The following is a 25,801-nucleotide window of genomic DNA, read 5'->3' as shown; positions in this document are numbered from 1 at the left end:
TTATTTAGGCCTAAATTAGCATTTTCGTTGCATTCGTTTCCAGTAAATTAGCAATACAAAACATCCACATGCGCTTCACTGATGTTTGTTGTATAATGATAAGGTAAGAAGCAATACTAAGCCAATATGCATTTCTGATGGTACATTTTTTTTTTACATGAACAACATACATTATAATTAAAGAAATTCCGGGGAATAATGAAGCGCTATGTTCTATTTCACTTTTCTGATTGCGGGTCTACGCAGTATTGCCACATGGTGGCGCTTTTGTGTCCTAACTATATTGTTTTATTGCTGATCTCCAGCAAATATTGCCCCTCGACAGGTAAAGTATTCTTCATATTAATGTACAGGATTGTGGAACATTTAGTGACCAGTTGAGAACCTATTGGCAATCTTCCTTTCACCTTATGTAATACTAAAAGATCCAGAGTCCAGTTCAAAAAATAGACAATGCTGGTCTATTCTATTACATATTTTGGGGGATTTTACTATTGATGTGTAAAAACCCTGGCTGACTGACAGGGGGCTCTGTATTGAAGCCACCGTGCAGCCATATTTTGGAAGCTATAGAAATGCATTTATTACTGTCTACATTTGTTTTTGACAAGTATATTCTATTAGACACCTTATTGCATACGTTTGAATTATATTATGTGAACTGAACATAAACAAATAAAATAAAAATATAAAAACCTATTTCTTATATTATTTATTCACAGTATAGGCCTACTAACAAAGATTGTTTTATAACTAACCCTTTATAGACCACAGCCTGTCGTAGTAGGGAACGCCTACTCTGTGAAGTGCGCATGTGCAGTTACTCAATTCACCCTTGCATTCCTTCTAAACAACAAAGGGTAAAATCTACAAAACTTAGTCTACTCTGTACGTAACAGATTGTAGTTTTGCGAACAGAAAACTGTATTGAGATCAAATGTTTCATCGATGAGAAAATGTGCAAAATGTCGGCCAAAATCCATCTCATACCATCTTCTCCCACTGCCGGCCAATGGGCTTCTTCTCGTCACCATATTTGGTAGTGAGTGGAAACGCCAGCCGGATGCTTCACATTTATACATCCGGTGAAATATCTGCCTCATTGTTCTATCTGTGGTAGTAATGTTACTGCCAGTGATGTATATACCCCCTGGGTTGCTATTTCTATGTTTTGGCATTGAGCGGCTTTGAAGCCACCGGTCGGCCATATTGGCACTGCCCAGTAGGAGCAGTGCTCCATAGGAATTAATGGAATCCTACAGTATTTGAATTAAATGTTTTAAGGACAAAATTATGTGTCTTTAAGTATTTTTTGTTGTAGAGGGGACAGTAACATTAGTACTCTCATTTTTWAAAAATATATATTATTACATGTGTGTTTAGCTCGCATATCATTTAAAAGTATGCATTAAGGTGTCTGTAATATAATAAACGTGTTAAAAATGAATGTAAACATTAACAAATACATTTCTATAGCTTCCTAAATCTTTTTTGACAATGGAATACCAAGATGGCTCTGAGGTGGCTTCAATTCAGCACCACCTGTCAGTTATCCAGGGTTTATACACATCATTGGTTACTGTCCCCAATTCATCATATAAATACTAAAATGCACTTAATTTTGTCCATGAAACATTTTATTGAAATACTTCTATGGAAGACTTCTCATTCTGGGGAGTACCAATATGGCGGCCAGTGGCTTCACAGCCTCTAATTGGCCAATGCATAGCATGACTCGTTCCAGGGTTTATATATACAGTACACATCATTGGATTTGACAAGCTGTGGGTTTCAGAGATATTTTAGATATACAAAGTTGATAGTTTGGATCTATTTATCTGTTGTCAATGTACATAATATACTGAACAAAAATATAAATGCAACGCTCAACAATTTACAGTTCATATGAGAAAATCAACCAATTTAAATAAATTCCTTAGGCCCTAATCTATAGATTTCACATGACTGGGAATACAGATACTCATCTGTTGGTCACATATACTGTAGCTTAAAATAAATGGGCCTCAAAATGATCTTGTCACAGTATTTCTGTGCATTCAAATTGCCATTGATAAAATGCAATTGTGTTCGTTGTCCATAGCTTATGTCTGCCCATAGCATAACCCCACCGCCACCATGGGGAACTCTGTTCACAACATTGACATCAGCAAACGGCTCGCCAAAATTACGCCATACACGTGGTCTGCGGTTGTGAGGCGGGTTGGACGCACTGCCAAAATGTCTAAAACTATGTTGGAGGCAGCTTATGGTAGAGAAATGAACATTACATGTTCTGGCAACAGCTTGGTGGACATTCCTGCAGTCAACACTTGAGACAACTGTGGCATTGTGCTGTGTAATAAAACTGCACATTTTAGAGTGGCAATTCATTGTCCCCAGCACAAGGTGCACCTGTGTAATGACCATGCTGTTTAATCAGTTTTTTGATATGCRACACCTGTCAGGTGGATGGATTATCTTGGCAAAGAATAAATGCTCACTAACAGGGATGTAAACGAATTTGTGCACAACATTTGAGGTAATTAAGCTTTTAGTGCGAATGGAACATTTCTGGGATCTTTTATTTCAGCTCATGAATCATGGGACCAACACTTAACATGTTGCGTTTATATTTTTGTTCAGTGTAGTTCAAACATTACATTTTTAAAGCATTTTCAAGATTGCACTGCCCAGGWGGTCTTGTAGTTATGTAAAAGAGGAGAGCTTGATTGATAAGACCCAGGGCACCATGCAGGTCTGTTTTTATTTTGGAGATGAAAAATACATCTCCTTTGATATTTCACTCTTTCACAGGTAGCTTTAATGTTATCTCCAGAGAGCCATAACAGTAGTGATTTATGGTCAGCTCTGGCAGCTTTGTAAGATACTGTATCACTCCAGCATCCAGGGGTATTGAGTTTACTGTGCTACCTTGAGACAAATCTCCAGTACTTGGCACCACATGTTGAGAGTAAGTAGGAGTTTCCGCCTGACTGTCCTCTAGCCAATCCCAGCTCTCCAATCTGCTTGGCTGATTTGATGTGTTATTTCATACTCCTACCATACCGAAACCATTATGGCTTTGCAAACACAGAAGTCTTAAAGCCATAGACCCAGAATGAAGCCTTATAATAAAATACAATACATCAACATTAAATGAAGCCAAACTAGGATACTTTTGATTGATTTGAACTAAATACAATTGCCATGTTATTGCCAATATACCTTTAAAACTAATTATAAAAATGGCATAGTAAACACAATGTATAAATTGCCCAGCCTAATATACAAATTGTCATGGCCTTTACAGCCTTGTGGGTAGTTATGCCTTTTAAAATATTTTCCATCACATTAGTTAGTTTAATACGAGGACTACTTCTCTTTATCAACTGAGAACATTTTACAGTGATAGGATTTAATGTGAATGGAATGTTCTGCCCACAGGAAATACATAGTAACCCAGTCAGTTAGTCCACAGCTCCTGTATCCTGTGGTGCCTGATCACTGTTGGAGCTGGAGGGGCACTTCTGTTCTATGGGCTGTGAATAGAGAGGTCTGATAGCACTAAGGTTGCTATGTCTAAGTCGCTGAGGTAAGCTATTGTCTCCCTGCTCCCCAGTGTGCTATTGCTGCAATCCAATGTTCATTGTTGCACTTAAATCTGGGGAGTGTCTGTGAGCAGACCAGGGTCAGAGACAGGTCATGTGAGCTGTTGGAAACAATGCAAGACTGAGCAAGCACTCTGATCACGCCACCAAAGTAATATGGGGTTGAGATATTGAATTGATAAGTGTTGAAAATAGAACTGAGCTTACCGTTCAAGTATTTTATGGTGTCCCTGAGTCATGTAGAAGTAAGATATGGTGACAGGCAGCAGTTCAATATGAAATATGTTGAATAGCTCAAAATGTGTATATGCCTAGAGCAGGGCTGTTCCTGGAGAGCTACCCTCCTGTAGGTTTTCGCTCTAACCACAGTTGTAACTAACCTGCATCAGCTCATCAACCTGCTAATTATTAAAAGCTCTGGAGTAAATGGGATGGATTAACACTGTAATAAATCAAATCAAATGTTATTGGTCACATACACATATTTAGCAGATGTTATTGCGGGTGTAGTGAAATGCTTGTGTTCCCAGCTCCAACAGTGCAGTATTATCTAACAATTCACAACAATACACACAAATCAAAAAGTAAAATAATGGAATTAATATATAAATATTAGGACGAGCAATGTCGGAGTGGTATATACATATGAAATTAGTAAATTACTATGTAACCATTATTAAAGTGACCAGTGATACCATGCCTATATACAGTGCCTTCGGAAAGTATTCAAACCCCTTGACTTTTCCCACATTTTGTAACGTTCCAGCCTTATTATAAAATTATTAAATTGTTGTTTTCCCCTCATCAATCTACAGTCGTGGCCAAAAGTTTTGAGAATGTCACAAATATACATTTTCACAAAGTCTGCTGCCTCAGTTTGTATGATGGCAATTTGCATATACTCCAGAATGTTATGAAGAGTGATCAGATGAATTGCAATTAATTACAAAGTCCCTCTTTGCCATGCAAAGGAACTGAATCCCCCAAAAAACATTTCCACTGCATTTCAGCCCTGCCACAAAAGGACCAGCTGACATCATGTCAGTGATTCTCTCGTTAACACAGGTGTGAGTGTTGACGAGGACAAGGCTGTCTGTCATGCTGATTGAGTTCGAATAACAGACTGGAAGCTTCAAAAGGAGGGTGGTGCTTGGAATCATTGTTGTTCGTCTGTCAACCATGGTTACCTGTAAGGAAACACGTGCCGTCATCATTGCTTTGCACAAAAAAGGGCTTCACAGGCAAGGATATTGCTGCCAGTAAGATTGAACCCTAAATCAACCATTTATCGGATCATCAAGAACTTCAAGGAGAGCGGTTCAATTGTTGTGAAGAAGGCTTCAGGGCGCCCAAGAAAGTCCAGCAAGCGCCAGGACCGTCTCCTAAAGTTGATTCAGCTGCAGGATCGTGGCACCACCAGTACAGAGCTTGCTCAGGAATGGCAGCAGGCAGGTGTGAGTGCATCTGCACGCACAGTGAGGCAAATACTTTGAGGATGGCCTGGTGTCAAGAAGGGCAGCAAAGAAGCCACTTCTCTCCAGGAAAAACATCAGGGACAGACTGATATTCTGCAAAAGGTACAGGGATTGGACTGCTGAGGACTGGGGTAAAGTCATTTTCTCTGATGAATCCCCTTTCCGATTGTTTGGGGCATCCAGAAAAATGCTGTCCGGAGAAGACAAGGGGAGCGCTACCATCAGTCCCTTGTCATGCCACCAGTAAAGCATTCTGAGACCATTCATGTGTGAGGTGGCTTCTCAGCCAAGGGAGTGGACTCACTCACAATTTTGCCTAAGAACACAGCCATGAATAAAGAATGGTACTAACACATCCTCTGAGAGCAACGTCTCCCAACCATCCAGGAACAGTTTGGTGATGAACAATGCCTTTTCCAGCATGATGGAGCACCTTGCCATAAGGCAAAAGTGATAACTAAGTGGCTCAGGGAATAAAACATCGATATTTTGGGTCKATGGCCAGGAAACTCCCCAGACCTTAATCCCATTGAGAACTTGTGGTCAATCCTCAAGAGGCGGGTGGACAAACAAAAACCCACAAACTCCAAGCATTGATTATGCAAGAATTGTCTGCCATCAGTCAGGATGTGGCCCAGAAGTTAATTGACAGCATGCCAGGGCAGATTGCAGAGTTCTTGAAAAAGAAGGGTCAACACTGCAAATATTGACTCTTTGCGACAACTTCATGTAATTGTCAATAAAAGCCCTTGACACTTATGAAATGCTTGTAATTATACTTCAGTATTCCATAGTAACATCTGACAAAAATATCTAAAGACACTGAAGCAGCAAACTTTGTGGAAATTAATATTTGTGTCATTCTCAAGACTTTTGGCCACGACTGTACACATAATACCCCTTAATAACAAGGTAAAAAGGTTTTTAGAAATGTTTGCTAATTTATTATAAATTAAAAATAGAAATATGACATTTACATAAGTATTCAGACCCTTTACTCAGTACCTTGTTAAAGCACCTTTGGCAGAAATTACAGCCTTGAGTCTTCTTGGGTATGCTTGGCAAGCTTGTCACACCTGTATTTGGAGAAGGTTCTCCCATTCTTCTCTGCATACCCTCTCAGGTTGGATGGGGAGCGTTGCTGCACAGCTATTTTCAGGTCTCTCCAGATATGTTTGATCGGGTTAAAGACCGGGCTCTGGCCAGGCCACTCAAGGATATTCAGAGACTTGTTCCGAAGCCACTCCTGTGTTGTCTTGGCTCTGTGCTTAGGGTCATTGTCTTGTTGGAAGGTGACCCTTCGCACCAGTCTGAGGTTCTGTGCGCTCTGGAGCAGGTTTTAATCAAGGATCTCTGTACTTTGCTCAATTCATCTTTACCTCGATCCTGACTAGTCTACGAGTCCCTGCTTCTGAAAAACACCCCCAAAGCATGATGCTGCCACCACCATGCTTCACCGTAGGGATGGTGCCTGGTTTCCTCCAGATGTGACGCTTGGCATTCAGGCCAAAGAGTTCAATTTTGGTTTCATCAGACCAGAGAATCTTTTTTCTCATGGTCTGAGAGTCTTTAGGTGCCTTTTGGCAAACTCCAAGTGGGCTGTCATGTGCCTTTTACTGAGTAGTGGCTTCCATCTAGCCACTCTACCATAAAGGCCTGATTGGTGGTGTGCTGCAGAGATGGTTGTCTTTCTGAAAGGTTCTCCCATCTCCACAGAGGAACTCTAGAGCTCTGTCAGAGTGACCATCGGGTTCTTGGTCCCTTCCCTGACCCTTCTCCCCCGATTGCTCAGTTTGGCCGGGTGGCACGCTCTAGGAAGAGTCTTGGTGGTTCCAAACTTCTTCCATTTAAGAATGATGGAGGCCACTGCGTTCTTGGGGACCATCAATGCTGCAGAAATATTTTGGTACCCTTCCCCAGATCTGTGCCTCGACACAATCCAGAGCTCTATGGACAATTCCTTCGACCTCACGGCTTGGTTTCAAGTCTCATAGCAAAGGGTCTGAATACTTACAGTTGAAGTCGGAAGTTTACATACACTTAGGTTGGAGTCATTAAAACTTGCTTTTCAACCACTCCACAAATTTCTTGTTAACAAACTATAGTTTTGGCAAGTCGGTTAGGACATCTACTTTGTGCATGACACAATTAATTTTTCCAACAATTGTTTACAAACAGATCATTTCACTTCTAATTCACTGTATCACAATTCCAGTGGGTCAGAAGTTTACATACACTAGGTTGACTGTGCCGTTAAATAGCTTAGAAAATTCCAGAAAATGATGTCATGGCTTTAGAATCTTCTGATAGGCTAATTGACATCATTTGCGTCAATTGGAGGTGTACCTGTGGATGTATTTCAAGGCCTACCTTCAAACTCAGTGCCTTTTTGCTTGACATCATGGGAAAATAAAAAGAAATAAGCCAAGACCTCAGAAAAAAATTGTAGACCTCCACAAGTCTGGTTCATCGTTGGGAGCAATTTCCAAACGCCTGAAGGTACCACYTTCATCTGTACAAACAATAGTACGCAAGTACAAACACCATGGGACCACGCAGCCGTCATACCGGTCAGGAAGAAGACGAGTTCTGTCTCCTAGAGATGAACGTACTTTGGTGCGAAATGTGCAAATCAATCCCAGAACAACAGCAAAGGACCTTGTGAAGATGCTGGAGGAAACAGGTGCAAAAGTATCTATATACACAGTAAAACGAGTCCTATATCAAAATAACCTGAAAGGTCACTCAGCAAGGAAGAAGCCACTGCTCCAAAACCAAAAAAGATCGTACTTTTTGGAGAAATGTACTCTGGTCTGATGAAACAAAAATAGAACTATTTGGCCATAATGACCATCGTTATATTTGGAGGAAAAAGGGGGAGGCTTGCAAGCCGAAAACCACCATCCCAACCGTGAAGCACGGGGGTGGCAGCATCATGTTGTGGGGGTGCTTTACTACAGGAGGGACTGGTGCACTTCACAAAATAGATGGCATCATGAGGAGGGGAAATTATGTGGATATATTGAAGCAACATCTCAAGACATCAGTCAGGAAGTTAAAGCTTGGGTCTTCCAAATGGGTCTTCCAAATGGACAATAACTCAAAGCATACTTCCAAAGTTGTGGCAAAATGGCTTAAGGACAACAAAGTCAAGGTATTGGAGTGGCCATCACAAAGCCCTGACCTCAATCCTATAGAACATTTGTGGGCAGAACTGAAAAAGTGTGTGCGACCAAGGAGGCCTACAAACCTGACTCAGATACACCAGCTCTGTCAGGAGGAATGGGCCAAAATTCACCCAACTTATTCTGGGAAGCTTGTGGACGGCTACCCGAAACATTTGCCCCAAGTTAAACAATTTAACGGCAATGCTACCAAATACTAATTGAGTGTATGTAAACTTCTGAGCCCATGGGAATGTGATGAAAGAAATAAAAGCTGAAATAAATCATTCTCTCTACTATTATTCTGACATTTTGCATTCTTAAAATAGTGGTGATCCTAACTGACCTAAGAAAGGGAATTTTTACCAGGATTAAACGTCAGGAATTGTGAAACTGAGTTTAAATGTGTTTGGCTAAGGTGTATAAAAACTTCTGACTTCAACTCTATGTAAATAATGGTTTTCAGTTTTTAATTTTAATACATTTTCAAAAATGTCTAAAAACCTGTTTTTMCTTTGTCATTATGAGGTATTCTGTGTAGATTACTGTGGATTTTTATTTGTTTAATCCATTTTAGAATAATGCTGTAACGTATCAAAATGTGGAAAAAGTCAAGTGGTTTGAATACTTTCTGAAYGCACATAGGGCAGCAGTGTACTGTATGTGTGTTTCTATGCAATTTATCTAAGTAGGTCCTTTAGGAACAGCATCGCCTACCCCTGGTGGTACAGTCAGAGGAACAGAAAAATATTTTGTGTATAGGCAACTATTGTCCCGGGCATGCTGGTAGGACGATTGTCACCCCATAGAGTTGTTCCAGACACTCCAGCAGGGAATGCACCGCACAGTTCCGCTTGGCCCCCGAGTACCTAGACACACATCAGTAGCACATTTCCTGGGCCTCTTAGTCATGCATGCGTCACTTATTTTTGCTCCCACTGAACAAGATCCCTCTCCTACACATGCTGGCGGAAGCCATGCGTCACAAGAGCTGAGCATCACACTGTAAAATCCCAGAAGTGAGTCCCAGAGTTGAAATATGTCAGTAGTTAAGGAAAGAGTTGTGACCAACAAGTCAAGACAGACATAAAACTCCTCAACACATAAATTAAAGTGCCACTTAAACATACGTTAGGCAGTGTGGATTGTCTGCCAAACTAATTCCAGGCCATGAGATCTTCTCTTTGCTCAGCTCATCCAGTGTTTTCCATTGTGTGACTAGACTCTGTGTCATACACACTGGCCGCACTGCAATAGTCCATTAGCTTTGGCAATTACATCATTATACAGCTAAGGAAATATAGACGTCAGTGTGGTCTGCAATAACATGTGTGCACAATTAGCAACAAAAATCCAATCTCCTCTGTCATAGTAAATTTGATCTTAATCACTCTCTGCACATCCTCTTGCAGTACCCAAGAGATCTTGATATCATGGTAGTTTGAGAGTGACTTTATGACCCATTGCTTCACTAACACATTATTACAGTCTTCCCTGAACATGTCTAAGACATGAGTGTGAACACAAAGTGTGCCTCCATCCCTAATCTCGGAACCAGGTCACCATGGTGAGGAACGGTGGCAGAGGGCCACAGCAGACAGATTCAGATCCCTATTTGCATATTTCCCAGGGTGCCTTTTCGAGTGAATTTTACAGTTAGCAGTATCACCCATGACTGTGTTTGCTAGTGACAGAGACATTGCTTTTGCAGTCATTCATTTTCAGATCTGTGGCCTTCACCATTATATCCTAGGTGAATATGTCATCATTGAAATACAATTATTTAAGACAATACTTTACTTACAATATTTAATACAGCCTTCTATGAGGGCCTAGTTTTACCCATATTCAGTGGCCTGAAACTCACAGGTTTCAGGCCACGTCGGGCCTGCAAGTCGCATTATGTTGGCTTGCAAAGTGAAGTGTAATTCCTATTGGAATCCAGCCAGAGTTCGCATATTCACCCTCAACCTGCATTCAGAATGACTGCCATGGTTGGGAAGACTAAGATATGAGACTACCTAAAGCATCTAAACTGGAATAACCATTTCAGTAACGGGTGCAATAAGTCCAACTAATTTATTCTGATCTTTTTTTCACTAATTAGTCTGTTGGCCAATTAGATCAGCTCTGTAGAAGAGCTGATGTGAAAAGATCTGATGTGATTGGTCAAAAGACCAATTAGTGGAAAAAATATCGGAATTGGGCTGCCTGTCTAAACGCCGTCAGATTGGACTAGTTTATAAAAAATGATGCTATTTATATTTGTGTAGAATAAGATTAATTAATCAATCAATGTACATGCATAAACATAGATATTGAACAGTGGCAACCCGTCATTCAGGGCAGGTGGGGCTTTTCTCCACGAGGAGGTGATATTATAATGTTTTTGGGTCTGTAACCATGTTTCCCAGTGAAAGTTCAGTAATAGACCCATGAAATTCCAGTTGATATTGCAAGGATTGTTTTGTTTGCGCAATGCACTGTCTGTGCTTCGGTATAGGCCTATTCTCTATAAAGTGGATCCTTGTGATTGTATTTTCCTTCCTTTTTAGACAACATAGGCCTAATAAAATACTATTAAGCTAACCGCGTCTCACTCTCGCTCTCTCTATCTCTGGTGACTTAAAGAAGAGTAAAATTAACACCTCAGCATCTGCTGAATATATCTGAACTAACACCTACCTGAATCTCTATCTGTGTCCATTTTGAAGGTGCTGAACGAAGGCCTACCTCTTCGCAGCTCGTTTTCTTGCACTTACTGTACTTATAATTAGAGCTTAGTGTTAATGATATAAGAACAAACATTATGAATCTACTGAACATAAATGTAATAATGTTTGTGTTTGGTTCAAGAGTCAAAACTCATGTCGGCATTCATTATTATTGAAGGAGAAAATGTTTTTTATAGAGTTACACAAATCCACAAGGAGTCAGTAGAAACCATATTTATTTAAGCAAGTCAGCCATATCAGCTATGGTTTTTAAAAAGGCTGAGGCTGAATTAAGGTTTTCGCTGCAAGATGAGGCTCCACTGATAGCCAGGTGTAGCGGGGGTAAGGATACAGGGGCTCCCGAGTGGCGCAGCGGTCTAAGGCACTGCATCTCAGTGCTAGAGGTGTCACTACAGACCCTGGTTTGATTCCAGGCTGTATCACAACCGGCCGGGATTGGGAGTCCCATAGGGTGGCGCACAATTGGCCCAGCATCGTCCGGGGTTAGGGTTTGGCCGGGGTAGACCGTCATTGTAAAAAATTATTTGTTCTTAACTGACTTGCCTAGTTAAATACATGTTAAATATATATATWTTTTTTAAATACACTCCATGGTGCTGAAAGAAAGCTCCACTGTCAGAACAGCTTTATGTAGGCCCTAACAGTTTGTGGGCACTGCTTGTCACCGTTATAGTGGAATTAATATATTGTTCAGTGTTGTGTTGTGTAGTGGCTTTGCTGGCATGCATCTATTTTTTTGTTGTTGAGTTTGCCCCACCAAGATTTACATACTAAAATCGCCACTGATATTGAAACAAACAATTCAAAAAAATCTACCTGCAATAGAGCATGCTGGGAAATCTGATAATGATGGGCGTGGTTTTGGTTTAACTCTGGTTGTTAATACCAACACTGGGGTTATTTTACAACAAAGAGTGTTGATTTAACTCTTTACGGTGTTATTTTAACTCCTGAATCAACACTAGAAATGTTACATGGAAAAATCAACACTCCTTAACAATTTGCTATGTGCTATGAAAGGGACACATCTGCCGGTTTCCACACATTTCAAAGACCTTTTAGAATTCTGAAGAACGGTAGATGCCATATTAAGGTTCCTTATTGGGCAAGAGTTCTCCAAGGAACATCAAGTGCTAAGGAAGAACCATTTAAGAACTTTATTTTGTCCACTGTGTTAGACACAGCATATGTCAAAAGGCTGAGTGCGGTGAAAACAATACAATTACCTAAAGAGCAACAACAATATATAGTACCAGTCAAAAGTTTGGACTCATCTACGCATTCAAGGGTTTTTCTTTATTTTTACTATTTTCTACAATGTGGAATAATAGTGAAGACATCAAAACTATGAACTACTACATATGTGTGCAAAGCTGTCATCAAGGCAAAGGGTGGCTACTTTGAAGAATCTAACATCTAAAATATATTTTGATTTTGTTTAACACTTTTTTGGTTACTACATGATTCCATATGTTTATTTCATAGTTTTGATTTCTTCACTATTATTCCACAATGTAGAAAATAGTAAAAATAAAGAAAAACCCTTCAATGATTAGGTGTGTCCAAACTTTTGACTGGTACTGTAGATGGTGGAGGAGATACATAGTGGGGCTAGTGCGTCAGACTGTTATTGTCGACACGCTCCTGCACTGAGCCGGGACAGATGTTATCAGGGCAGAGGCAAGCAGGCAGGCAGGCAGTCCTCCAGTCTAGAACTCCCTCACCATAAGTCTGTTGCTGAGATGTGTGTAATAGTCAGAGTAAATAGATTCCATATGGCCACAGGAGTTCACTGGGGGTACATTGTTCCCTTCTGATGAGAAGGGAATTCTCTGCAGTTACTTTTGCTATCTAGTTGTGTCCTTGTGGTTAATCTATCAAGTTGATATAAATTGTCACCGTTTGCTTGTATCTTCGAAACGCTGATTTATGCTGCTGAATGTGCACTTGTCAAAAGGTTATGCATAACTTCTGTGAACGAATACAACCAACTATCTATGACAAATAGGCAGGCATTTTGGCCCTCTCTTGAGCCAACGTTTATAAAATAGTTACTACCTGTGTCTAAATTAGCCCACCGAATGTAGGGCAGTGATGTTGCTGATGGTGTAAGAAACAACATATGTACAGATCTACTCAGTTGACTTAAGACTGAGTCAGTTGGTAAGACTTAAGACTACTCAGTTGGTAAGACTGGGAACATTCAGTTATCATAACTTCCCCCAATGACGCATTCAACCTGTGCCCGCACCTGGGTTCAATCAGTGACCTTGTCATCACAGGGTGCAGAGGGTCAATCAACAATAATCCTATCCCATTCCTAGACCAAACAATTAAATGGTTGTTTGTCACAGCTGTAATATTTCGCTGAGAATCTGTATGAAAATGATATCACACTCCAGCAAATCCAGCTGCCGTCTCCACTGACTCAATCAGACCACACACAGACACAGTCAGGGGTCAGGCTGTCCCAGTAGACGCATCCAGGAAAATAAAAGTTGCATAATTGGGGACAATTAACTTTTTGCGCAACTTCCCAAATCTGTTGATCTCTTGTCTTGATGGTCTGATTATCCCCCCGCAATTGAAAGCATGGCCCTCAATTGCTAACAGGGCACTGCTGGTGTTTAATGGTGCAGGTGGAGTGATATGTTACCCTAGTGGTGGCACAGTGGATGGCAAGTTTATGTTGACAACGTAATGATGTAGTCAAAGGGATACATATCTTGCTGTACTTGAAGTCAATTACAAATAGACTCAAAGACAGGTGCTCATCACATACTAAAATAGTTGTCTACTATGCTACTAATTAAAAAAGGTTGTATTTTATATATTTATTAAGGCACATAAATTATGTTTGACTATTTTATTAGGTTCCATCAATATTTTAACTAAGCAAAAACTGGTTTGTAATTTTTTTTGCTAATTTATAAAATAAACTGAAATATCACATTTACATAAGTATTCAGACCCTTTACTCAATACTTTGTTGAAGCACCTTTGGCAGCGATTACAGCATCAAGTCTTGGGTATGATGCTACAAGCTTGGCACACCTATATTTGGGGAGTTTCTCCCATTCTTCCCTGCAGATCATCTCAAGCTCTGTCAGGTTGGATGGGGAGCGTTGTTGCACAGCTATTTTCAGGTCTCTCCAGAGATGTTCGAGTCCAGGCTCTGGCTGGGCCACTCAAGGACATTCAGAGACTTGTCCCAAAGCCTCTTCTGCATTGCCTTAGCTCTGTGCTTTGAGTTGTTGTCCTGTTGGAAGGTGAACCTTCGCCCCAGTCTGAGGTCCTGAGCACTCTGGAGCAGGTTTTAATCAAGGATCTCTCTGTACTTTGCTCCATTAATCTTTTCCTCGATCCTGACTAGTCTCCCAGTCCCTGCCGCTGAAAAACATCCCCACAGCATGATGCTGCCACCATCATGCTTCACCGTAGGGATGGTGCCAGGTTTCCTCCAGACGTGACGCTTGGCATTCAGGCCAAAGAGTTCAATCTTGGTTTCATCAGACCAGAGAATCTTGCTTCTCATTGTCTGAGAGTTTTTTGGTGCCTTTTGGCAAACTCCAAGGGGGCTGTCATGTGCCTTTTACTGAGGAGTGGCTTCCGTCTGGCCACTCTACCCTAAAGGCCTGATTGGTGGAGTGCTGCAGAGATGGTTGTCTTTCTGAAAGGTTCTCCCATCTCCACAGAGGAATTCTAGAGCTCTGTCAGAGTGACCATCAGGCTCTTGGTCCCCTCCCCGACCAAGGCCCTTCTCCCTCGATTGCTCAGTTTGGCTGGGCGGCCAGCTCTAGGAAGAGTCTTGATGGTTCCAAACGTCTTCCATTTAAGAATGATGGAGGTCACTGTGTTCTAGGGGGCCTTTAATGCTGCAGAAATTGTGCCTCGACACAATCCTGTCTCGGGTCTGTACGGACAATTCCTTCGACCTCATAGCTATGTTTTTACTCTGACATGCACTGTCAACTGGGGGACCTTATATAGACAGGTGTGTGCCTTTCTAAATCATGTCCAATCAATTGAATTTACCACAGGTGGACTCCAATCAAATTGTAGAAACATCTCAAGGATGATCAATGAAAACAGGATGCACCTGAGCTCAATTTCGAGTATCATTGCAAAGGGTCTGAATACTTATGTAAAAATGTCTAAAAACCTGTTTTTGCTTTGTTATTATGGGGTATTCTGTGTAGATTGCTGAGGAATCTTTTTTATTGAATCAATTTTAGAATAGGGCTGTAATGTAGCAAAATGTGGAAAAAGTCAAGGGGTCTGAATACTTTCCGAAGGCACTGTATATCAATTTGTTTCAGCTGTGGGGTTGGGGCTGTTTAAAATCAAGTGGTGTGATGTGGAGAGTGGGTGGTCTCTTTGCGAGCCCCAGCATGTTTTTGTCGAGATGTCTATGACGATCAATCTATTGGGCGTAACTTACTGGAAGTTGTCAGTCGACTGTAGGAAATGACGCACCATGACGACGAAAAATAGACAAACATAGGCATGGAGAGAGAGCAATGAGGAATTGTGTATGATCAAAATGGATGGACCCAACAGCTCTCAAACTTGAGTGTGTACACTTAGTTGCTACAAGTGTTTGTTTCAAAGTCTAAACATTTCACTTGGAGCTCCTGACAGAGGGATTTGTGCATCTGTTAGATTCATAGCAACAGAGCAGTGTGTTCTGGGAAAACCCACGGATTTGCATGACGCATCATCTACAGCAGGATTACACACTCAGTCCCACTCCCTCCATTCAGGAAGTGGCCTTCAGAACAGCCCCCTTATGTGTAGAAAACAGATTGCTCTGTGGAGCATGTGATCATGGTGTGTTACGAATCGCAAGCCCCAGGCCGGGCAACACAAAAATGGGAATGGACGTGAACTGGCAGCTGGAAGGCTGTACCATTTCCTGCTGTTGTGCCCTTGAGCAAGACACGTAACTCCCCACAATTGCGCTCCATCCAGGGGCACTGTACTGCTGCTGACCCTGTGCCTCTCGACATGTGTGTGTGTGTCCGGCAGTGGAGGCTGGTGGGACGAGCTATAGGAGGACAGGCTCATTGTAATGGCTGGAATGGAATTGTGGTTTTCATATGTTAGATGTGTTTGATACCGTTCCATTAATTCCAATCCAGCCATTGCCCGTCCTTCTATATCTCCTCCCACCAACCTCCTCTMGTATCTCAGGTGTTGGGAAAGGCTGAAAAACATTTCATTTTCAACTAATTGACAATAAATTTGTTTTCTGTTCTACTGTTCGGTCACAGATATTCCTTTGGGTCACAGTTTYGTCTAGATTGGTGCCAGAAACATTGGTTTTGTTTATTGGGTGGGTCACAAGACAATTGAAAAGGCTTTAGATGGGTCACATCCCCAAAACGGTCTGGAAACCACCGCCTTAAAGCGTGTACATTTTCCCATGCTCTCTCCATAATTAAACTTTACTTTAAATTCCTTACATTTTAGGCCCTTTGGTACTTAACTGTAATATAGAATAGCCTGTGGAATATACTTTTATATGCCAATTATCACTATATGAAAAACTGAGCTGGCATTATTGAGTGGTGCATGCCATTGGATCACATTGAGGTCAGGTCTTGGTTGCTGATGACAAGATCATCAGGCCATTAAAGTTTGTACCAGAACTCAGTAAACTAGGCTAAATGGAATGGGTTAGCAGCGTCACACATTCTTCCCGCTATGTCATCTGATACCGTATAATTTCATTAGAAAACAGAAAAGGAAATAACATAATTTACAGTAGAGAACAAGACATAAGATGCATGCATATCAGAAAAACAACCACTTTTCGATGGCATTGTTATTGCCCGTTCGAGCAAACATTTAAGTCCTTTCCCAATGTAATAAAAGGGTGCTTGGATCAGAATATAAACATCTCCCAAAGTTAAACCAGATGCTGGCCCAGTCAGTCCAGGAGTGGTTCTCAGTCAGAGTAAGGAAAACAAGGAAGGTATTTCATACAGAAAAGTGAGTCAGTCAGTGGCCCTCTGTCTCTCACCTCACCCACCTCCTCTCCTCCAGAGGAGGCTCCAAAGGGACAGGAAACGAGGGCCTGTCCCCCTGCTTTGATGCTCCACCGCCCCTCTCCTCTGGTCTCCTCTCCTCTGAGGCCTGTCAGTGGGCTGTCAGGCGCCAGGGCCATTGCACGCACAGAGGCTGCAGCATTGTAAAAGCCGTCCATCACTCTAGCCCACCTGCTGCTCTTCTGTCAGGGTAGTTAACGTGGACAGTTCACCACAGTTCATAATCATGAACGCGACCTCCTTTTGGCAGTAAGTGATAGATGCTGTGCATATAAGCTTGTCGCGCAGCCACATGAGGCTTGCAATGACTGCCATTGATACATTTCTTTACTATTGTGTGTATTTTTAGACTGACAAAAGGCATATAAACATTACATATAGAATGGCAATTACTGTGCATGCAGTGTCTGTACTGTAAGTGATATGTTGTATGATAGATAGTTAATAACAGAGGGTAGGACAAAGCCTGTCTGGAATTATACACTAAACCAGAGAGACCATAGCCTGAGTACCATTTTCTTTAGCTAACATTCCACTCCTTGTCATTGCCAATGAGACAATTCTGACTTGTGTAACAGGTGTTACTCATTTGTGCTGAATTTAATGCCGGTTGAAGTCGCACCAGAAATTAAAGAGGCATCATGACAAATACTATAGTTTATGTTGAGAGTACAAAAATACAAAAATAAGAAGATACATTTATCATTTAAATTTCACAGTAGGTACACTGGTACGTGGAACATGAAATGGAGTTGTATTTACAATAAACTACTTTTAATTATTCAACAACAGTATGTATTTATTTATTTTTTATCATAAAATTAATTATGTCATCTAGATAAATGGGAAGCACTATTCATTCACATTACAATAACCAATAGCTATTTGCAAATAGCTATCTGCCCATTTGGTTCAAATGGTTGACAGTATTTCAACATTGAACAGATATATTCAGCTGCATAGTCTGGGGATCCGGTGAGTTAACTTGAGGTCATTTGGCATTCCCAGACAAATTTGATTCTGTTTTCAATTTGATAAGGCTAACAACATTTGTCAGATTTTTCAGTTCCACTGTTATGGTGTATTCAACAACCCGAATGGCATTATATTGAACTCGTATGACCTACAAACATATGAAATAAACAAAGCCAAGACTTCAACAGTGGAAGTATTGTAAAGGCTTGGTGTCGAACAAACAGCCTAATAAAACTGCTGCAGACAGAACTAAACTTTTAATTTCAGTAATCAGCGGGTGGCTCAGAGTTTTGATTGGGCTCCAGCGTAAACAGTATCATACTCTGTGCAGGCAGAGCAAGAGGAGACATGCTGTATACTTTGTTTTGGCTGAGTCTTCCCTCACCTTCAAACAAAGACTGAAACATACTTGACATACATGACTTCACATGGTTGACATATACTAAATGTGGTATCCAGTAACCAAACAAATTGAGGTTGCTTGCCATGTTGCTTTTAGGGGACTAATGCACTTAATTTAGGGATATGAAAAACACAAAAATAAAAACAACTCTCTGAAATAAAAGAATGTCAGTGACCATTGAAATACATGTACATCTAAAAACAAAATACAATATATACATTTTTTTGTAAAAGCTGACCTATGGATATATGGATTTGTATACAGAGTAAAAACATAAATATAACAGATTTGATACCTTCTCCAATAAATAGTAGTGGTATTTATTTACAATATACACATATCTTCCTCTACTCAAAGTCGACTAGATATTTATTTTTTAAGATATATGCCTTTCATCTGTTTCCACAGTTTTACGAGCAAATCATCCCATTTAACATACATTGCATGCATCAACAAATACAGTATTGGTTTCCTTTTGGAATAAAAATGGTTTCTTCCAGCAGGTTCTCCCACATCAAATGTATCGTCATTCTATGTACAGGTGGTAGATATGGAGGGGATAGGTGATTGTAAAAAAGATGTCAACATCAATCAGAGCTTGGGGAGTGAACAGCGGGACAACACTGGTTCACCTACCGAAGGTGATCTCTTGGAAATCTTCTTACCAGGTGGACTGTAGTACCAGGTGGACCACATCAGAACTGTCCCCCTAGAGTGAATTCTCCTCACTGCCCTCCAAATCCAGAGTGTTCCTCGGAACACCTGAGAGAGAGAACCCAAGAGAAAAAGATCAAGCACAGCCAACACATGCCAAATCAATGCAAAGTACGAAATATCTAAAGTCACTAGAAAATGTATTTAGGTTGTTTATTCATTTCTATACTTAGGCTGTGTTGACAGATCAGGAAAGGTGAAGGGGACTTACTAGAGCAGTTGCCATAGTGACGCACTCCTATGGAGCGCCCCAGAAAGCAGGTGGCTCTGCGGAGGTGGCAGGCGCTGGGGTAGGTGATGTTGTCATTGCCACAGATAGGCACCTCGGACTTCAGCGGTATTGGGCAGGGGGTCATGCGGCACATGACACAGTGGGCACTGTTAGTCTGGTCCGTCACACAGGTGTGGGTACCCGGGCACACCACATTGGAGCACGACTCTGGACAGAACAAGGACACATATTTGTATCCGATATTGTGTGTAATATTGCTTCAGTAGCACAATGAGTACTTAAAATAACCAAACTGCTGACATATGCAAGATAACTTGTTCGAAGCACAGGTGTCCTCACTTTTGCATTCTCCCTGGTACATGACCTCCAGATCAGGGTGGCCCTTACAGCGGGCCATCAGCAGAGCACACTCATCACGGTAGGACTTCCCATCGCTCCCACACACAGCATGCTTTATGGAGATGTTAGTGCAGTCAGGAGAACACACACACTGAGGACGTCCAACCATCATCTTACACACCTTCCCTGGGCCGCATTTCACACCATCACAGGTCTCTGCCCAACATAGAGTAGAAAGTCAGTATTATTGTCAAAGCGTTAACTTACATTCAATGTTCTGTCATCAAGTGATCCAGATCATCTGACGCTCAAGATTCATTCTCCACAGAACAGAATAAAATGGATGAAAAATGTTGTCTTCACTGCAGCATGATTCATCCAGCAAAACATTTGCAATAAACACATATTTTGTTTATGGTCATGCTCGAGGATGTCTAGTCTGTAGGAATGTGTCTGAGGTTGTGCCTGTTTCCATGACAGTGGAATGGATCCCTGCAATGGGCTAAGTCTCATAGATGGATGGAGGGGTGTTCGAGCAGACCGAGCCAGTTCAAAGGCCTGTCACTGGGTTTTACAGGCTGATAGATGTGGCAGGAGGAAACGCAGGCTAAACAGACACTAGTAGACTGTSCAAGGCCCAGCCAGGTCAATAGGAAGTCTCCAGGTACTGTAACCCTAAAACAACACAGATACCATCGTCACTTTTCAACAGGCTTCTCGGGACCCGTTTGATCCTGATACAGAGTGATGTTCGGCCCAGATCCCTGAGATCCTGTAAAAAAGACGGACTTTATTTCCTTTCTCTGCGAGCACTTGCTTTAATATCCTGTTATTCTCCATCTCCAAAGAGGCCAACTCTGCTACCTCTGGGTTTCTCACACAAGTATTAGATTTGTCCCCCTCCCTTTCAGGGATCCAAGCAGTTCCCTTTTTCTGTTATGTTTTGGTCCGGCTTTACTGGCAGCCGGTTATGATTTTATACATTTTCACAAATCAATGCAGATTGAAAGATAGGCCAGTCATGGAGTTCTAGTCAACACCCAGGAATGCTTTGAACCACTGGAAATCAGTAGCCCCAAGAGGACCAACTGTGGAGGTTCAGTCTGAGTCTGACAGGGAGTGCTACAGTATGATAATAGAACAGCACTTCCCCACAGTATCACATGTACATTGATGCTGTAGTTTTGTTCTTTCAGTTGGACTAATGATCCAAATAGTGCTCCACATTATGAGGAACAGACGTCTGGGCATGTGGCAGACATTTCTCCTGTGGTAAACAGGAATGTGTTTTTTTTTCTCTGAGGGGAGGCAACCAGGCCTGTGTCCCAGCCAGCATTGGGAAATAATTCATGCAGAGTGAATTAGAGGAGGGAGGAGGAGGAAGGTTATTTCCCATTTATTCCATTTTTTCAATGTCATTCATTTGCACTGCAACTTTGAGGAGATATATTAGTGAACAATTCCATTGTGGTAGACCAGCCTCTCGATAGAGAGATACAAATGCAGCTAAATGATTGAATTTTGTAGCTTGTCTTTTATAACTTGTCTGCTTCTCATTCTGGATCACTTGAGTTCATTCACTTATCATTGAAGCATCATGTTATTAATGAGAACATTTCATTGTTTCCTTATGCTGACATGTCATTCTAATGCTGCTGTTGATTTGGCTCATACCGTTTTGGTAATAAACAGCATGCTGGAATAGCCTTAATCTTGGATTAAAAAACATGATCCATCATACACTAGTTGGCAGGGATGCTACTGCATTTTGAATCTACGATTCAATTGGTATTTGGTAGCTGCTCAAGGCTTCAGCCTTGCTGACACTAATCATCCTCACATGGTTTAAAATAATCCTCTCTACCCTGGCCAGAGATCACATGCACATGTTCAGGTGCCTTAGTTTCTAAAGACAGGAATAAATATCCTTGAGTGAACCTGAATACCTGGCCAAGGCTTCCAATAGTGGAAGCGACTCAAAACAGCTGGACAGAGTTAGATGGAACGCCTGGCCCAGATCCACAGCTAAGTTTTCAAAAAACTTAGAAGAGACCTCTGGAAATCAACTTAGCTTGGAAATTCCATATGGATCAAAGTTATCCCAAGAAGAAGACAGGTGGTCTGGTTATGGCCAAATGAGCTGCCATTTGGAGCTATACTCAAATGTGGCCCCTAAACTACTTTGCTTTTTGTTGCTATGTATTAAATGTGATCTATCTCTTATTCATCCAAATAGGCTCCAACACATCTAAATGAAATGTGGCAGTATGAAAAATGTTTTGAGAGGAACACAAAGGTAAGGAGGTTTTGGTGCTACATGTGAGCAGCTGTTTCTCATTTCAGATCGGCCACTGCTTCTCAGTGACTACATTTTCCCACAATGACAAATGAAGACCTGCACCCAATCTTGCATTTCGCCACTTCTTTGTCAGAGGCTGACAACAAGGGGGGACCATATGAAGAAGCTTAAACCAAACCTAACTTGTCTGAAGTACCTTTAGGACACTTCCTGGGATGGTGGCTTGCAATAAAATGATAAAGCGTCAAGGATTGTGATAGTAGGGAATCATAATCAAAATAAATCAGCATCTACTTTTAAGTCAAATAGTTTGAGAAAAAGCAAAACACCCTCATTGATGATAGGGTTGACTAATGTTGTCATTTTGACACAGTTGGTTCACAGCAGGTCATTGTGGGAACTGTAGTGTGCTGTTACCTTTGCAGAGTTTGCAGGACACGATTCCCAGGAAGCCCAGCAGGCTGACCTCGTTGATGGGCAGACTGGTGTTGGACCAGGCCGTGTCTAGACGGCCCCCGGCGCAGCATTCCTCCCTGCTGACCCCACGCATCAGCACCATGTCACAGCGCTGCTCCTGGCTCTGCTGCAGCCAGCACATCCCCGCTGAACACACCACAACAAACACAATAACACGTCTAGTTGGATTTTTTTTACATACTTGACATACATGACTTCACATGATTGACATACTTAAAGTAGGCATACTTAAGCAATAAGGCCTGAGGAGGTGTGGTATATGGCCAATATACCATGGCTAAGGGCCGTTTTTCTGCACAACGCAACGTGGAGTGTCTGGATACAGTCCTTAGCCGTTGTATATTGGCCATCACAAACCCCAGGTCTCCCAAGTGGTGCAGTGGTCTAAGGCACTGCATCGCAGTGCTAGCTGTACCACTAGAGATTCTGGGTTTGAGTCCAGGCTCTGTCGCAGCCGGCCATGACCGGGAGACCCATGGGGCGGTGCACAATTGGCCCAGGGTAGTCCGGGTTAGGGGAGGGTTTGGCCGCCAGGGATGTCCTTGTCCCATCGCACACTAGTGACTCCTGTGAGCAGTACACGCTGACACGGTCGCCAGGTACACGGTGTTTCCTCCGACACATTGGTGCGGCTGGCTTCCGGGTTAAGTGAGCATTGTGTCAAGAACCAGTGCGGCTTGGTTGGGTTGTGTTTCGGAGGACGCACGGCTCTCGACATTCGCCTCTCCCAATTCTGTACGGGAYTTGCAGCAATGAGACAAGACTGTAACTACCAACTGGATACCATGAAATTGGGGAGAAAAATGGGTGAAAGTAACAAACCCCAAAAATGTAAATATATATTTATCACAAACCCCAGAGGTGCCTTATTGCTATTATAAACTGGTTACCAACGTAATTAGAGCCTTAAAAATACATGTTTTGTCATACCCGTGGTATACGGTCTGATATACCACGGCTGTCAGCCAATCAACATTCAGTGCTCGAATCACCCAGTTTATAATTGAATGTATACAATGGCCTCCTGGAAATACAAATAGCCCACTTAGGTTGACTTCAGAGCCAGAACCCACTTGTACAATATTCAGGACTCAGTCTACTCTACATCAAAGTGGGCTGAATGGACCAGACCAGTCATAGCCAGACCTGGCTGACCTCTCTCTCCACACACAATACACTTTACCAGCATTTAATCCACCAATTCAGACAGGAGAATAGAGACCTGCTGTTGCACTGTCATATAGTTTTGTTTATAGGTTTTAGAACTCATCACTTACACATCTCTCATATTGTTTAAAAAATAATATATAAAATATACTAAAGTAGCCAAAATGAGACATTAAAATTACTTTGGAATCCAGAAATATGCAGTTCTGTATACTAATTCCAACCAGTGATGAAGTAGCTAACTGTATGTAATACATACATTATTACTAAGCTGTAGTAACACCATGTGCACCTGCACTCTGTAAATATAGAATTCTCAGTATCAAGCGAGTAAAAATATGGCTTTAGTTGGTTTATTTTCATTATACTTTTTTTTACTATCAATTTTGAATGATACAAAACTTTGAATAACGTTTAAACATAAACGAATAAAGTTAGACTATTATTTTTTTTGCAAAACTTTTATAATTAATCATAATGTATAAAACATAATTTATTAGAAAATACATTTGAAAAGCTTTACTCACCATTTACATGGTAACTTCCAAAGATTTGACACAAAGCAACAAGTGTCACACCGAAAAGAGCAGTCAAAAAGCCCATGGTGACAAGAAAATATAAAGTTCTAAAATAAAAGTTGTMGCAAAACTTGCAAAAAAATGTGTTTGTCCTTTTGCAAATGGTTTCAAATATTTTGAACTTGCCAATGGAGAAGTTTGCAGAGTTCTCTCTCTTAAGTGAATGAATGTGTAAGTGATGGTGTTCCCCTCTTTATAAATATTTAGGCCTAACCCACTGAGTTATGCTGCTGGGATAGGCAATGGTCTCAGCCAGTTAAAATGCTGGAACGGACAGTGTTCTACGTGAGACGTCCCCTCACCAGAGTGCAACAGATGTAACTGCACCATGCATCTTCTGATAATGTTATTGTGATTGTAAAGTAGGCATACCACATTTCGAATTGATGTTGCATCATTTTAAATTATTATATGGAAATAAGTACTACATAATTTTTCACATAAATATTTCAAATAATGTAGAACCACTTTAGCACTTTTCAGCTTTCAATTGTGTTACATAGAGATAATTTGCTCTGTGGACAATGTTAGCTATAATCAATAAGAACAATATCAAAATTCTGTCTTTAAAAAAATGGTATATACCGATAACAGGATATACAGTTCCTTCGGAAAGTATTCAGACCCCTTGACTTTTCCCAATTTTTTTTACGTTACAGCCTTATTCTAAAATTGATTAAATAAATAAAATAAAAATCCTCAGCAATCTACACACAATACCCCACAATGACAAAGCGAAAACAGGTTTTTAGAATTGTTTGCAAATTTATTACAAATAAAAAACAGAAATATCTTATTAACATAAGTATTCAGACCCTTTGCTATGAGACTTGAAATTGAGCTTAGGTGCATCCTGTTTCCATTGATCATCCTTGAGATGTTTCTACAACTTCATTGGAGTCCACCTGTGGTAAATTAAATTGATTGGACATGATTTGGAAAGGCACACACCTGTCTATATAAGGTCCCACAGTTGACAGTGCATGTCAGAGTAAAAACCAAGCCATGAGGTTGAAGGAATTGTCTGTAGAGCTCCAAGACAGGATTGTGTCGAGGCACAATTTCTGCAGCATTAAAGGTCCCCAAGAACACAGTGACCTCCATCATTCTTAAATGGAAGAAGTTTGGAACCACCAAGATTCTTCCAAGAGCTGGCCGCCCAGCCAAACTGAGCAATCGGGGAGAAGGGCTTTGGTCAGGGAGGTGACCAAGAACCAGGGAGGTGACCAAGAGTTCGTCTGTGGAGATGGGAGAACCTTCCAGAAYAACAACCATCTCTGCAGCAATTCACCAATCAGGCCTTTATGGTAGAGTGGCCAGACGGAAGCCACTCCTCAGTAAAAGGCACATGACAGCCTGCTTGGAGTTTGCCAAAAGGCACCTAAAGACTCTCAGACCATGATAAACAAGATTCTCTGGTCTGATGAAACCAAGATTGAACTCTTTGGCCTGAATGCCAAGCGTCACGTCTGGAGGAAACCTTGCACCATCCCTACGGTGAAGCATGGTGGTGGGAACATCATGCTGTAGAGATGTTTTTCAGCAACAGGGACTGGGAGACTAGTCAGGATTGAGGCAAGGATGA

At 41.3% G+C, this 25,801-nt stretch overlaps 1 protein-coding gene across 1 annotated transcript; it reads right to left on the bottom strand.

Moving 5' to 3' along the window:
- Positions 1–17,674: 17,674 nt before the first annotated feature.
- Positions 17,675–24,387, bottom strand: fstl3 (follistatin-like 3 (secreted glycoprotein)). Its single transcript, XM_024004716.2, has 5 exons — positions 24,166–24,387; positions 22,412–22,597; positions 19,696–19,911; positions 19,336–19,563; positions 17,675–19,172 (listed from the first exon to the last, which is right to left on the bottom strand). Exons 1-5 carry the CDS (start codon positions 24,239–24,241, stop codon positions 19,120–19,122), a joined length of 759 nt encoding a protein of 252 aa, XP_023860484.1. The 5' UTR covers positions 24,242–24,387; the 3' UTR covers positions 17,675–19,119.
- Positions 24,388–25,801: the final 1,414 nt, after the last annotated feature.

This window comes from Salvelinus sp. IW2-2015, linkage group LG16, assembly GCF_002910315.2.
Source record: "Salvelinus sp. IW2-2015 linkage group LG16, ASM291031v2, whole genome shotgun sequence".
In the NCBI taxonomy this organism is placed as follows: Eukaryota; Metazoa; Chordata; class Actinopteri; order Salmoniformes; family Salmonidae; genus Salvelinus; species Salvelinus sp. IW2-2015.
This window is presented reverse-complemented; position numbering and strand designations above follow the sequence as displayed.